General features: G+C 46.0%; 1 protein-coding gene across 1 annotated transcript in view; it reads left to right on the forward strand.

Moving 5' to 3' along the window:
• Nucleotides 1-293: 293 nt before the first annotated feature.
• RSPO3 (R-spondin 3) overlaps nucleotides 294-16,154 on the forward strand; it is a 52,646-nt gene continuing 36,785 nt past the window's right edge. Inside the window, exon 1 of the mRNA XM_081856475.1 lies at nucleotides 294-1,414. Coding sequence (XP_081712601.1) covers nucleotides 1,318-1,414 — 97 coding nt within the window. The 5' untranslated portion in view covers nucleotides 294-1,317. The remainder of the gene's footprint in view (nucleotides 1,415-16,154) is intronic.

Consider the following 16,154-nt stretch of genomic DNA (forward strand, 5'->3'; position numbering starts at 1 on the left):
TTTTGTCCTTGTTAGTTGGCCCCAAGAAATGTTTCATGAGGACACGCTCAGGCATCATGCAGACTAACTCCCCACCCCCACCCCCACCCCCGATACTGACAGAGAAAAGCGTGTGGCTCCTCGAATTGTGTGGGAAGCGAAGGCGACGGCGAGCGACGCCCCAGCATCAGCAAGAAGCGAGACTTCTGGGCGCGCTCTCGCACCCCCGCGCGCACGCGCGCTTCCCCGCTCCCGTCGCGCGCCGCGTCCCTCCCTCGGCAGCTAGAGCCAAAGCCGCCCGCCAGCGATTGGAAGTTCCTCGCCCAGGCGGCTGCGCGTCCGATTGGAGTTTTGCTTTCCACACTTCGACGCGGGCTTCAAAAATACCCCTGGACTCCCGGAGAGGGAGGAGTAAGTGGGAAGCGCTCTCTCTCGCTCGCTCGCAGGCAGAGTCCGCGAAGGCAGCGGAAAGAAGCTTTGCTCCGACTCCGGCTGTCGCCCAGCTGCGAGGGACGGTCTGAGGGGGCTGCTGCTGCTGCTGCCGTCCTTCGCCCCGCTGCCTTCCGAAGCCCTCGGCCGCTGGGAACGGAGCCGCTTCTCGCGCTCTGAGGCGCCTCACGCCTAGTGTAGCTGAGGCGGCGCTCCTACTACCCACGCCTTCCCTCAGAAAGATGCTGCTGGGCTTCGAGGCGTCTGAGGCGACAGCTCCCAGCCAGGTCCGAGGAGGGCGCGCTCAGCCCTGAAGCGGAGGGAGAGGGAGAAGCTCTGCCCCCGGCTCGCCGGCCCCACAACCACCATCACCACCAGCTGCCCGGGCTCCTTCCCCGCGCCTGCCCTTGCCCTTCTCTATGGGGTTCCTCAGCGAAGGTGAGCAGCGCCCAAGAGGAAGGCACACCTGCCCATGGAGTTTCTGACTGGGAGCGCCGACCTGTAGCCGGAGCCGGGTGGGAGCGCCCCGCGCCACGAGCAACCTTTGCCCAGCCCTCTTATTGCCCTCTTTCCCCCCCACCCCCACCCCCTCGCAACATGGTACCTGCCCTGCCATCGACCAGGCGCCTCGCTCCCGCGTTCCCGCCGTTCTCTTTCGCCGCCCTTCCGAGGAGGCTGCCCGGAGGCCACCGTCGGGGCGACTTGAAAGTGCAATAATTAAGAGCCCGCGCGCCGCCGCCAGTGACATTTGTTGGCTCGCTTGTTTGTAAACAAGAAGACGCTCGGGAGCCCTTGCCTCCCAGGCAGGTATTTCTGCCGCCCTCCCCCCTCCCTCCCTCTCCCCTCCGCCGCCTCCTCTTCCTTCCCCTCCGAAAAGGACGAGAGACGGGAACTTCTTACAGGGTTACTATGCAATTGCGACTGGTTTCTTGGGTCTTTATCACTTTGAACTTGATGGAATACGTCGGCAGCCAGCAGAACCCTTCCAGAGTCCGGCGGCAGGGAGGTAAGTGCGCCCTTTTTCCCGGGTCTCTTCTGAGGCAGGGCTGGGAAGGGGCTGGGGCTCAGGGGCTCGCTCACCTGTTGAGGATCTCTCGCTTCTCTCGTGGTGCCGGGGATGTCACGCTGAAGGGGGAAAAGGTATTTTGGTACGGCAGCAGCAGGTCTCGGGCAACCCGACCCTCTGCATATTGGCTCGCTTTAAGCCTCGGTGAACGACGCTGTTCCTTAGCCGCGCAGCGCTAAGAAGTAAGTGCCGCTGGCCTCTTCTCGATGAAGCGCCGCGCACAGGGCTGCGGAACTCAAGGAGACTTGTCTCCAAGGAACGTGGATAGGATCGCACTGCGCAGTTTTTTTTTGTTTTTTTTTTTAAAAAAAGCTTGCATAGAGGAGCAAAGGAGGATCACGCCCTTCTTGGGAAGCATTTTCCCAACCAACTTAGAAACACATCATTGATTCACTATCATAAAGATTGAACTATAGCTATTTTTCCTCATGTATTGTACGATGCATTCTACATACACGTGGTTCAGGATTAAGGAGGCATCTCGGTGTCCCTCCCTCGGTAATGCAGCAAAGGGTCGCGCAGGTTCCTTTGGGTGCCTCCTGATCTTTGCCCGGCGGTTTGAATGGGATCTGCCTCCCACATAAGTGCATAGGGGGCAAGTTGATACTGTCTTGGATGAGTGCTACTACGATGTACCTAATAAAAAAGGAAGAGTAACGTTGGCCCTAAGCATCTTTTCTCTTTCTCCCTGGTGGTTGCTCGGCTTTGTAATTTCTCTGAAATTTGGGGGTGAGAGAAGCATCCGGTGTACGCATCTCTGTAGGTAATTACGACATCATATTTTTACAATCAGAAGGCGGCAGAGAGGGCCAATCTGAAAAAGAGAAACACCAACAGAATGTTATACATCAAATAATGGTGACAATGTTCTACTAGCGAGCAGGAGTCGGCTAAAGTTAAGCACGTTGCATGCTTGCCTCGAAAGCTAAGTGCATCTGAGTTAAGTTGGACTTACAGGCCCCATTGATTTCAATAGGCGAGATGAAAGCACCGGACAGGAGCCCAGTTGAAGTTTGTGCTTCGAAAAGTGCCCCTGGATCGTGCCCCTGTTTAATTCACACGGGCATCGTCCTCGGAGGAGTTCGGAGACATCGTCGGAAGTGTGGGTGTTGGAAGCGTGGGGCTGTGGGTTGTGTGTGAGTTTCCCACCGAAGGAAGGCCAAAGCGACACTGTTTGAACCTTGGATTCCAGTAGATTGGCCTGGTCAGATAACGCAGGAGACACTGGTGAAGATTGTGGTGAATGGGGCCATTCTTTCCAGATTAGACAACACCTAGGTAGGACTTGCCCGTCAAGGGAGAAGGCAGGGCGAGTGGGTAGAGGGGTTGAATGAGATAAACCCAGATGAGCGGGTGCAAATTTGGTCTCTTCATTTCGTGCAAAGCCTACTAGGAATCTCTTTCTTCCATCGACCTCGATAGGGATCCGCCTCCCCTCCCCTATCTCCCCAAAGGCCCTTCCTAGAGAGCTGGGCGAGATGTTTCTGAGCTTCCTTTGGCGCTTTGTACTACTTGGTGAAAGGGGCTGTGTATTTCCCTCTTGCTTGACAGCTCTGCCCTGATAGGAAGAGGCCAACACACACAGCAGCCTGTTTTCATTCCGCCGCCCCCCCTCCAAAAGTACACAAGGTTATTTCCTAGGTTTTGCCCAGCCTTCCCTTTCCCCACCTTGGCACAAGTATCCCTTGAAAGCTTCCTTTGTGCATCGGCTTCTCGAAAACAAGGTCTGATTCACCGAAAGTGCCCTGGAAATATCGCTTTCGCGAGGGATCTCCCCGGGCACGCTCGTGTCCGCTTCGCCAGAATGAAAGGCTGACGACGGGACGCCCTCTTGTTGCCCCGGGGCCACGCAGCGGCTCGTTTCCTCCAGAGCTCCCCAGAGCCCCTTGAGCCCTGTGAGCTGTTGCGAGATCTGGACGTGGTTTCAGACTTGGCAAGTCGAGTTGGGGAGAGGGTACTGGGAGGCACAGCACACCTTTCAGAAAAGGAGGTGCTGAAGGTTCCTGGTTCAAACAGTGCTAAGCTAGATGGACCGATTCTCTGGTTCAGTATAAGGCAGCTTCCTCCGTAGAAGGGGGAACCTTCTTTCTCTCTTTCTCAGACAATAAGCATCTGACTAAAGACTGATCCGAGAAAGACGTTTCGGCATTTGGTTTGCTACACAGCTGGACTCCAGTAAATAGACTTATCCAGGAGAAGTAATGAAATCGTTCTGCAAGACCAAACTAGCCCCGATTCCCGCGCTCCTCTCTCATATATGAGGTGGGGCTGTGGGGCGAGCTGCTTCGCACAGACTTTAGGCTTGCACATCATGGAGCGGTGATCTGCACGCTTGTCTCCGTGGGGCACCACAGATCTAACGCGGAGGACTGGACTTTCGCTTCTCCTCCGACGCGGTGCTTACATCGGAGTCTTCGGCACGCAGATCAGCCCCATTAAGTTCAACTGGGTAGGATAGGGTTGCTGCCTCAGATAGCTGCCCCTCATTGAGTGCAGAGCGATTAAGTGTATGCCAGTGTATGCGAAATGTTCATTCATTTCGTATGTCAGGCAGCCGAAAGAGCGCGAGAGTATCTGATAATGTATTAGTTACTGAAGAAGTGTGCATGCACACGAAAGCTCATACCAAGAACTGACTTAGTTGGTCTTTAAGGTGCTACTGGAAGGAATTTTTTTGTTTTGATAATGTATTACTTACTCATGGAAAAGGAAAGCAACGCCCTGAGTTTTTCTTTTTCCTCTTCTTGGCATATGAGGATATATTGTTGTCTCTTTTAGTTCGAAAGGACTGAGGATAAATTTGTTAGATGATGATGGTGGCACGTTGTTTGGGCGTCATCTGCTCAGCCCAAGGTGGTTTGCTTTTCCAAAGCCCAAGGATCTCGCCCTCCTTCCCCCTTGCCCTGAATCTCCAGAGTTGTGAAAGGCGCGACCCCTGGCGTCCGCTGCAATAAGAGGGAGGGAGAGGGAGGGAGGGAGGGAGGGAGCGCTCTTTGCAGGTGCGGGCTCTTTTCATAGGGAGCTTGTCCCAAAGCTACGGAAAATTCAGGGATGCAGGGGTGTGGTGTGGCCGGCCGAGCTGCGAGCGCCAGTGTGTTGGTTTGACCCCCCACCCACCCACCTGGCTTCGTCCCCTACCGAAGCTTTTCCGTTGACTTCAAAGGCAACTATATCGGGCCTTAAACTTGGATTTGGAGACAATGAAACAACCTCCCCCGCACGCGCGCACACAACCAAAAAACGAGCGCGGGGATCAGATGACGATGACGAGATCAGAAGAACAGATGTTTAAACAGCACGGTAGAGAATAGCTTCTTATCGCTCTTACAAACTAATCAGGCAGTGCAAATCAGGCAGAAGATTTACTTCAAAGGCAGATACACCCCTTACTTGACTTCAGACCAGAGAGAGAGAGAGAGAGAGAGAAATATATTCAAGGAGAACCAACGGGTGCAATTTTAGAAGATGGCTGGGAAGGGGATTGCTACATCTGCCTTCTTTATGCATCTCAATGAATGGTGGGAGCCATATAAAAAGGAGCCTTGGGGCTGTAATAATATGTTGCTCATTACTCATCATGCTGCTGGTATTTTCCAAACTCCCCAGCCTCGTTGTCAATAATTAAACCCATCAATCCCAGCACATGCAAGTCCTGGAGGGGGGTGTCCAGTGCTTCTTCCTCTGCCCACAGAGCATCTGCAGCATGAGAGACAGAATGTTGTGGGGTTATTTGTTGATGGAGGAGAGGCAGGCAGCATGCTGTCTCCAAATGGGACTTAAGTAGAGGGTAAGACGTGAAGGGGACTGGTCCCTCCCCCCCCCCCCAATTCCCAACTTCAGTCCAGGAACTCGGGAAGCAGGCAAAGAACAACAGGGAATATGGGAAGGGGAAAAGTCCAATAAATTAGGAGGGAATTGGGGGTGGGGTGGGGGGTGTCCTGCTGCTTTCTGTTCACCCCTCCCATCCAACCCACCTCACCTGTGAAACGTTATGTTATGTCTGGGATCCAGACAATGAAGATTTTTTTGACATTTTCCTCCTTTGAGCCCCAGAACCTCAGGCTAAACCATAAACTGCTTTTGAAACTCTTTTAAGTTTTAGACTATAAGACTTTGACTTATGACTGAGAAAGCTAAGACAGTTAAACCACAACCAACAGAAGAACGGGGAAACTACTTCAACCACAATGCAATAAAATGGTGCTATGTGGTAAAAAAAGAACCCTCTTCTTTAGTGGGCAGCCAGTTCAAAAAGAACCTAAACATAATTGTGTCCTGTATTTGTAGGGGTTTGCAATTCTTTGGCTGTGTACACCATACATATAAAACACATTTTTCCACACCTGCCAAAGAATTCTGAGAACTCTTGTTTACAGCTCACAGAGCTACAGTTCCCAGCATCATTAACAAACTACAGCTCCCAGGATTCTTTGGGGTTTGTGCTTTAAATGCGCTCTAAATGCATAGTGTGTACACATACTATGTATAAACCAAAAATGGTCTTTCAGCATTAAGTTTTTAAAATGTTTTATAAGACATATAATGGTGAAAATAACATGCTATCAATACAACCAAACAAATATTCTTTACCACATTTCCACATATGAACCAACCTAGACCCTGTGATCATGATCTGAAGCCCTTCTTTGTGTGCCTCCTCCACAAAAGGTCTAGAGGGTGGGCCACATGAGAATGAGCCTGTTCTGTGATTCCACTTGTGGAATGCTTTCCCCAGGCAGGCTCACCTGGCACCTTCATTACATATGTTCAGGTCCCTCTTCTCCCAGGTCTTTGGATAATTAGACAATCTATTGTCTTTTAAAAGATCTATGGTCTTTTGAAGTTATTGTTTTTGTTTGTTCCTACGTTATGTATTTTTATATTGTAAACCACCCTGTAATTCTTGGATGAAGAGTGGCATAGAAAATTAATAAATAACGACAATAATGCTCATTTAATTAATCACAATGAAAAAGGGAAAATATTTGTACTCTTTCACAATACACAGATCTCCTGTGCTGTCAAACTTGCTCATAAATATAAATTGGACTTTTGAAAATTGTACTTTCAGAGAAAGAGAACAAATATTTTCTAATTTTCACTCTTTGGATCTGTCAAAATACTTTGGGGCTAAGCCTAAAGAAATTAGTAGCCTTACTGCATTGTCAATAGAGCTACTCACTCCCTTTTACCTACATCTCCTTTTCCACTGAAGTCAAACATCCATTTCAGTTATATATAACACAGTGAAAAACCATTGAAAAATATCAGCTGTATAGGTTTACATTATGAAGGACTCTGAAGGAGAGTCTGTATATGGAGAAATCACGTGTCTAAAGTTAAGTAAATACCTAGTTTGATGCAGTTAAAGCGCCAGCCAACTTCTCCTGATCCATTTTCTTAACATGTTACATGTATGCTCAAAGTAGATTCTGCCAACAAACAAACAAGCAAAATCTGTGAAACTGTTTACAATTACCAAGTAGAAATAGGAGTGCATATATATCATTTGGGAGAGAAATTGTTTGAAGTTGCGGACCCACTCACAGCGACCCCTTCCCATGGAGCAAGGCCTAAACTAAGGAAGGTGAAGAAACTGGACAAAACAACGTTCTGGGCTTTAAAAAGTTATGGGGTCAGGCGCAACAGGTTTTTATTGGCTGGGGGCAAACTAGAGTGAAGCCTGCTCCACTCTGGTCTGCTCTCAAACCATGCCCACCCAGCCTGGCTGGATTGGTCCAAATTCAAACACTGGCTGGTGGGAAAGTCTGCCCACTTAAGCAGCTGGCCAGGGGAAGCCCACAAATGCCAGCTGACTGTCCAGCAGTCACCCACCCCAGGATTGGGTAAGCAGTCATTTCTTTCCCCTCCTCTCTCTTTATGGCTATTCGCCCTTACAATCTGAAGGATGGGACAGAGGGCTATTTTGGAGAGGAAGGGAAGAAGTTCCACCTGCCTTTCATCCTATGGGATTCTGCTCATCCCATCTCCTTCACTTCTTCAATTCTTCCCTCTTCACTTCTCACCTCTCTTCTGCTACAGCCTTCCTTCTGTACAGTACCTATTTTGTTCAGCTGCTGCCACAGCCACTTCTGTTTCTAGGCACCAGGTGAAGTTATAGTAATTGTAACTAACTCCTGTTTACAGTCATACCTTGGATTGTGATCGCTGTGGGTTGCGCGTTTTCAGGTTACGGACGCACCCAACCTGGAAGTACCGGAACGGGTTACGGCACTCGCGCATGTGCAGAAGCGCTAAATCGTGCTTTGCACATGCGCAGATGCGCCAAATCGCGTCATGCACATGCACTGCGGGTTGCGAACACCACGGGTTGTGAACGTGCCTCCCACACGGATCATGTTCGCAACCCGAGGTTCCACTGTGTTTTAATCCCCGCTAACTGGCTATTTGGTATCTTAGTTCTCTGTTATTGTTATTTTGTTTAGGTTTACTTTTATGGCATTTGCATTTGTTTGCTACTTTGGAAAGAGTAAAAAAAGGGGGAGTTTTTAAAAAAAACCCTCTTCATATAACTAACTAATGTGCTAAATAATTACCACCTCCTTTCCTGATGCACATGAGAATTGCCTATGAGAACAAAGTACACACACTCAGGATGCTAGACAGTATGTCAGGACATAGTCTTCCTTCCCCAGATGCACGCAGTATGGAGATATAAGAAGGGTGTGTTCCTCCATCCACATGGCTCCCATGCTAGACCAAGAACTGGTTTCATGTATGGGAGAAATGAAGTGAGGCATCTCTGATCAGAGATGGTTTTACTCCCTGTCTCCTCCTCCTCCTGCAAGTCAGTTGTCTGACTTTTCTATCACACTCTAGTGCAGCCTTCCTCAATTTGGTGCACTCCTGGTGAAGTATGGCCCAGCCAGCATCACTGATGGTCCAAGATGGTGGGAGTTGCAATCCAGAAACATCTGGAGAGGACTAGTTTGGGGAAATCTGCTTGCTTTTGACAAAGAAGGGAATGTTGGGAAGTAGCTATAACAGATGCTTGTGTGTGCTAGGAATATAAGAAAGAACAGAATATTGGGAACTGGCTATTTAATACATGAGTGTGTGTGCGCACACACACATGTATGCTGACCTAGATACAAAGAATGGTGTCACATGGTATGGTTACATTGCTAGCAGATGTGAGCCTGGCTAGTGCCTGGTTTGGAAGCTAGGTGTCCCCATGTCTGCTGCTTAGAGTTCCATGAAGGGCAAATTTTACCTTTGCAAGGACCATTGTGGGTTTTCTTCTGAAGTAAGTTTGCTTCAAGTACTCCTTAAGGTACAGTGGTCCTAAGCCATATCATGCTTTAAAGGCCATAATCAGCACTTTGAATTGAGCCAGAAGTCCGGGCATTTGGCTCAAGACTGGCAATATGTTTTTTGAATGCCTGGCCCCGGTCGGCAACACAGCTGCAGTGTTGTGCACCAACCTAAGCTTGGGAATGATTTATTGAGTCAGCCAAATGTAAAACACATTGCTGTAATATAAGTGAAATGTCAACACGTGGATAAAAGTGACAAGGTTGTCTCTGATGAGGAAGGCTCATGGACTTGGGCTTCCCAGAACAAGCCTGTTACTAACAGCAGCTCCAAACTGTGCATGCTTCTTAAGGGATATGCAATCCCACCCAGTTCAGACTGAATTCCGCTTCCCTATTCTGATAATCTTCAGTTTATTGGCCTTTATCCAATTCACCACCCATCTCAGACACTAGTTCAGGACTTCACCTGAATAAGATAAAAATGAGTGGCAGAGTTGGCACTGCACACCAGGCCCCCCAATTTCAGAGAAATATCAAACAGCATGGGGGACAGAATAGTGTCCTGTGATGTATCCTGGGGCCCCAGGCTGGCCAGTGCTTCTACTGATCACTTTCCTCCTCCCTGTACTCCTCCTCCCATTGCTGTCTTACCTGGGCATCTTTCCATACTAATTGGCAGTGGAAGCAGTAGATCTGCAGGCTGACCACCACCACTTCTGGGTGTCTTCTTCCTCTCCACATTGCTCTTACCCAGACTGACTCTTCGTCCTAAATAGGCAGCAGCAGCAGCACTGGATCCCCAGTCCAACCACTGGTTCTGCTTACCCTTCTCTGACATTTGCGGGAATGAAGAGGAAAATGGGGAGGAAGAAGGCAGCTAAAATTCACAAAGTTTCCTGGGAAGAGGGATTGATTGTTATACCACTCTGGGAACCATAACTCTCTGAGTGAAGCAGGAGTCTTCTAACAATTCTCATCCTTAACAAATTTCACTTGCCAGGATTCTTTGAGGAAAGCTATGAATGTTTAAAGCGTTATGATACTGCTTTAAATGTATAATGCAGATGGGGCCTATGGCTGGTTACAGAATACTGTTTATACTGGTTCCAGTGTGCTCCCACTGCTGGTTTTTCAATCTCTGTTCACATAGTATTATCCAGGGGTAGGCAACCTAAGGTCCGTAGGCCAGATGCGGCCCAATCGCCTTCTCAATCCAGCCCGTGGTCGGTCCAGGAATCGGCATGTTTTTACATGAGTAGAATGTGCCCTTTTATTTAAAATGCATCTCTGGGTTATTTGTGGGGCCTGCCTGGTGTTTTTACATGAGCAGAATGTGCCCTTTTATTTAAAATGCATCTCTGGGTTATTTGTGGGGCATAGGAATTCGTTCATTCCCCCCCCCCCATATAGTCCAGCCCACCACATGGTCTGAGGGACAGTGGACCAGCCCATGGCTGAAAAAGGTTGCTGACCCCTGGTATTGTCAATGATCCAGATGTATTTTGCAGTTTTTGTGAAATACTGAGGTTTGATGCATATCCCACAAACCAGATTTGATCCCAGTTGGAAACTGTAGCCTTATTCAATTAACAGTGAAGCCCCAGTGTGTATACTTGAGACACTGACCTTTCCTTCTGGGTGTGGCTCTACATGTGTGGTGGCAGTATGGGCATGCATGCGCAGATGAAGATGGTGCCAGCAATATATCTGCTTCTGCTTAAGTTTAAATACTTTCCAACTGTTTTGTAGTGGACTTAAAGCTGTTCTCAAGAACCTGTAATATGAGGCTCTGGTTTCCTAGCTCCAAGTGTCTGCGCTTAGCTTTTCACAGGTTAGTTCCAGCAGGAGAGAAGGTAGGTGGAAGGGTGAGGACACCCACCAGGCAGTTTGCATTGGGATATCCCCACGCCATCTCCACTCAGTGGTGTGGGCAGGCTGTGGGTGATGTGGAAACATGTCAAAGCATAGGAATGCAAATGCAAATTGAAACACAATGGGGGGGAAAACACCTCATTGTGTTTTAAGATGGTAATGTGTACTCAGCCTATGGTAAGGATGTGTAGTTCTGGTAGGACTTGGATATGTTTACCTGCCTGGTATTACCCGGTAACGTCAGGCTCTGTTTTATGTTGGAGTGTTTTTGAACTGAGTCCCAATATAAATCACAAAATAGAAATGACTAGCTGATGTAGAAACACCTGCAGTGCATCCCCGGATCCTCATGCACAATTCCAACTGCAAAAAACATGGCACTTTAATGTATTTTATAGAATTTATGTTATGAGCACATCCAACAATACAACAGGATTTACTGAAGGTAACTTTGAGAACATGATATTTGATTCCTATCAGCTCTGTGGGTCAAAGAGAGGGAAACCACCCATGTTCCCTGCTGCAGGTCTCCCACAGACACGCTTAGCAACAGTAAACATTATTCCAGTGCTTCTTCTCCAAAGCTACAAATACCAGCATCTGCAAGTATTTTATGACTTTTACTACATCACCTTCTTGACATTGTCATAACTCACCCATAAACTTTCCTCCTATTCCTAAATAAGTGCTTCGAAAACTTACATACTTAGCTGAACACCAAATCAAGCCTAAAACTACTTACAAACAATTGGCTTCAGTGGGATGAATACAACAGGGGTGCAATCCTGTGCATGTATATTTGAATGTAAGTCCCATTATGTTAAATGGGCTTATTCTCAGGTAAGTGTGTTGGAATCCTAGGGAGAGGTTACTTCTTAATAAACATGCACAGAAGTGCAATGTGGAGTATATAAGAAGCAAAGAGCTGTACTATTATTTTATAATTAATATTGTATAAGACAGGGAAATATGATTGCACTACTTAAATGAAATCCACAACTGGAGTAAAAAAAGAGAGTAAAACAAAAAAGTACCGTTATTATTATTTTACTGGAGTAATGACTTTCAAGCTGCTGAGAGCAGAAAGCCCATAGGTTAAATTACTGTATAAGAATACATGTTAAGAGACTTTGTCTGGAATGAAAAATCTAAATAGGCAACAAAGGTTGGGAAAAGGAAGCACCTCAGGATTATCTTGAAATATTATTGGGCTTACCACTCCTTACGTTCTTCGCCCCAAGGCATTACACATAGAACAGACCATAAACCTTGACAAAAGTAACCTTGAACTGAAAAGATGATGACAACTAGGGATTGTTCAAACAAACATTCAACTCCTCAGTCAGAATTTTTAAAATTTCTTTTCTTCACAACTCTCAAATACCAACCACAAAGTAGTATATTGCATTATCGTCACCACCATCACCACCAGCTTGCCTTGATCCGTAATAGACTACTATCAGGGAGTGTCCAGCACTGCTTGGGAATTTAAATAACTCCCCTTTCAGAATTATGATTTTTAAATGGATTGTGTCATTTGTGAGTTTTGGGGTTATGTCTGTATATACAAACAAGCCAGGGTGCACACACATGCTACACAGGGCTCCAAACTAACCCGGAGAGCACCTGACCGAGTCCTGAATCATTTTGGTGTGTGGAGTTAAGGTGCATTTGGGGTTAATTTGGTCCACTATCTTCATTCAAAATGGCGCCTGGCACTCAAGCCATTGATGAAGACTGCTGCCTCTACCTTGGGAACTCTTGTGTCAAGTAGAGTGATGATATCTTGAGAGGCATCCAAATTGGTACAGGTGAGGATCAGCAAATTGGGCAACAATATCTTCAAAGGCATCCAAATCAGCAGAGTTTGGAACAGTCAAGCCAAAAGCCAGGTGAAGTCATGCCAAAGTTATGTTTTAGTCCACCATCTTGATTAAAAATGGTGCCCAGTGACCCAATGTCAACCATGCTTTGGTCTGCCATCTTGATTCAAAATGGCACCTGACATCCAAACATCAACAACAACCACTGAGCCCATCTCAGGAACCCTTGTGTAAAGTTTGGCAATGATATATCAAGAGGTGTCCAAACTCATAGAGAACAAATGGACAAACAGACAAACTACTTTTCAAAATATATACAGTGACCTCACTACGTGAGAGTTCAGTTCCAGGCATCCACATGCAAAGCCAAATTGTGTAAAGCTACCAGCATGCGTTTGACTAAACTGCGGGAGGCAGTGGAAGACAGAAGTGCCTGGCGTGCTCTGGTCCACAGGGTCACGAAGAGTCGGACACGGCTAAATGACTAAACAACAACAACAAAGGAAACCCTCAGAACCATGCCCCCCTCCTGTGCAACCATCCCTACCTGTCCGGAGCAAGCTTAGTCCTCTGCCTTGCTTACCAGGCCTCACACGACCTTCCCAGAGCCCAGTAGGCAAGATGTGGGGATTAAAAAGCTCTGTCCATGGTAAGTTTTCCCCACTCTCCATTTATTTATTTGGAGGCTGCAGTTGCATAAGTAAATTATGTGGAAGTGGCAGGCCCGGTGTAGTAGATAACAAAGCAGTTCCCTACCCTGAGGTGCTTTCAGACTAAAATTGACACAGGGAAACATTAGAGGAAGAGAGGGAAGTGGAGGCAGGGGTAGGCATTGGGAAGAATGTAGCTTTTTCAGTTGCACATTCTTAGACTTTGTTACAGGCTAAGTCAAAGTGGTACAGAATGGAAAGCTGGGAATTTCACCAAAGAGCACATGGAAAAGGTGAGTTTCCTTGGATATTTTATAGAAATGTGGGGCATGCGACCCCATATCTCTCCAAAATCTGCCCTGGAAGGCTCGACAGAAGAGAGCGTAGAAGCAAGGGAAAATGCTTCTATTGACAGAATGATATCCTTAGTGCTACAATTTTCTACCCATAGTTTGCAGATCTGCTTTAAGCCATGGTTTGCCAATTTGGATGTTGCAATTAACCACATCTAAGTATCGTAAACCATAATTTGGCATTTCAAGTGAAAGATATGTTCATATGTGAATAATTGTCAACCAATGGCTCCAGCGTTGTGATGACTTACATGTGTGACAGCACCATCACAAAACAAAAAATGAACAGAACTTAACCTGATTATTTTTGGGGAATGCATTCCTTTTCAGCAGAGGCAGTAATCTGTGCATTCAGCTGTGAGTTATTAAGTGTTAAGCATCTGAGTGATGAGATACCAAATGGTGTATGTGCATGTGTAAATCAGCCCCTAGTAGAGTTACCTTTTCTTTAAAATGGCATTGAAATCAAAACCAGCACTTGAAACAATGAGTATGATCTAATGAAAGTTAAGCTCTTTTAACTCTCATTGATTCTAATACGAGGGATGTAAACATGTGCTTAATACTCCCAGTGAAATTAATGTAAGTTCACTGAGCTTTATTTTGGCTGGACTGTGCCCAGCAAGAGTGTCTTGAGTGTGGAGGCGCTGCTGGACCTCTTGGTCTGCCTCTACACCAAGTGCAGCCACGACTCTCTGCTCCAGAGGGACAGGCTTGCCTTGGACTTTCTCAAGTAGGAATGGACCCTCTGATTACTATGCTGACTCAACATATCCTTTACCACTGGCGATAGGCCTGAGAGCCCCACTGCCTCCACCATGGCCCACTCACTACCTGAGGACCCCAGCTGGCACAGCATTTGGCTGAGCTGTCTTAACAACAGGCATTATGTGTGTTTTTATTTTATTCTTTAAATTCCATTTATTTCATTTCATTTGACACATTTTCCAGATTTTAAATATATACATCATACATTTCCCAAAACAAAATAATGCAGAACAAAAATCACTTCCCTCAGGACTTCCCAGTCCATTCCCTGTGTTTTAATGAACTGAACAGAATGAAATAAGACATGTGATCGTGAAGAGTGTGCACACAGACTTGACTGTGCATAGCTCTCTCTCTCTTTTTAGTTGCTATTTTGTTAACGTTGATATTGTTTTATGGATTATTGCGATGCTTGGCTTATTTTTCAGTTGCTGCTTTGTTAATGGTGTTTTAGAGATTGCAATTATTTCGTTGATGATTTGTTATTTATTTTCTATGATTCATGTTGTATTCATGATGTTCCATTCTGTAATTGTTATTTATTGTTTGTAAGCTTCTTTTAGATGATTTTGAATGGAAAGTGGCATAGAAATACAATGAATCAAAATCAAGTCAATCGGATCTGTGTTAGCGACTGATCGCAGCTTAAGGGAAAAAGCCTGTTTTATCTTGCACTTCAGCATATATTTGAATGTGCTGGAGCTTTTGGAACCGTCTAAGGTTGCTCTCCATCAAAATGACTTGAAATTGTTTAATGCTGATGCTGAAACAACAAAGGAAATACCCCAAGAGCCCGGGGGAAGCAGCTGTAGGGGCATCTGCTGTTTTCACTGTTACATGGGACTCTCCCTGACATTTTTTTTACTATTTTTTAAAGTACAATCTCTGTTTCTTATGCCATAAATATATTCCCCATGCTGTAAATAAATAGCTTGCAAGCATCATAAAGCTGATACAGAAGAATAAATCTTAACTACATAATGTCAGGTCATAAGTATAAATCTTATCTAATATGCCAGGTCAGAAGGAAAGAATACTTTCAGTGAAAAAAATAGCAAGCACCTTCCAGTAACAGAGCTCTGTGGGGTTTTTTTCTTCACTCCTCTAAAAATATGCTGCTGCCAATAAGATGATTTGAACGGTCTCATTTTAGAATTTCCAAAAGAAAAATAAACATGCGGACCAGAATTAATTTATAAAATGCTCCAAGGTTTATTTTGGCAGAACACTTTTCAGCAGTGAGATTTTTCTCTCCCCTGCTTTCTTCCAGACATGCACACATTTACTTTCCTCTACTTTTCTTATAAAATGGACAAGTTATTTAGCTGTAATATAAAAGAGCAAGACTGTGTATTCTATTTATAGCTAATACAGTGGTACCTTGGGTTAAGAACTTAATTTGTTCTGGAGGTCCGTTCTTAACCTGAAACTGTTCTTAACCTGAGGTACCACTTTAGCTAATGGGGCCTCCCACTGCCGCCGCCACACAATTTCTGTTCTCATCCTGAAGCAAAGTTCTTAACCAGAGGTACTATTTCTGGGTTAGCAGAGTCTGTAACCTGAAGTGTCTATAACCTGAATTGTCTGTAACCCAAGGTACCACTGTAGTAGAAGCCATGGTTTTTTCAACATAAGAGGGCTCTCATTTCAAATACAGTGGATTTTGTTGCAGCAGGGAACCCTACACCCTTGGTGCTTTAGCCCCAAACTTCATTACTTTCTGTGGGCCCTGCAATGGGATTCTTGCTCTCATCTTACCAAGAAGTAATTTATAAATTCATTTATTTTCCCTAAATAAATAGGAAATCATGATTTGCCATACCAAAAATATTTCTTTGCTGTTGTCCCTTGTTCTCTTTTCCATGGACAAAGCTATGCTAGGTTAATACAAATGCCTAAAACCAGTAAGCCATCTTTGAAAGACTTGGGGACAAAAG

This window comes from Podarcis erhardii (genome assembly GCF_964252035.2).
Source record: "Podarcis erhardii genome assembly, chromosome: 3".
Taxonomy (NCBI): Eukaryota; Metazoa; Chordata; class Lepidosauria; order Squamata; family Lacertidae; genus Podarcis; species Podarcis erhardii.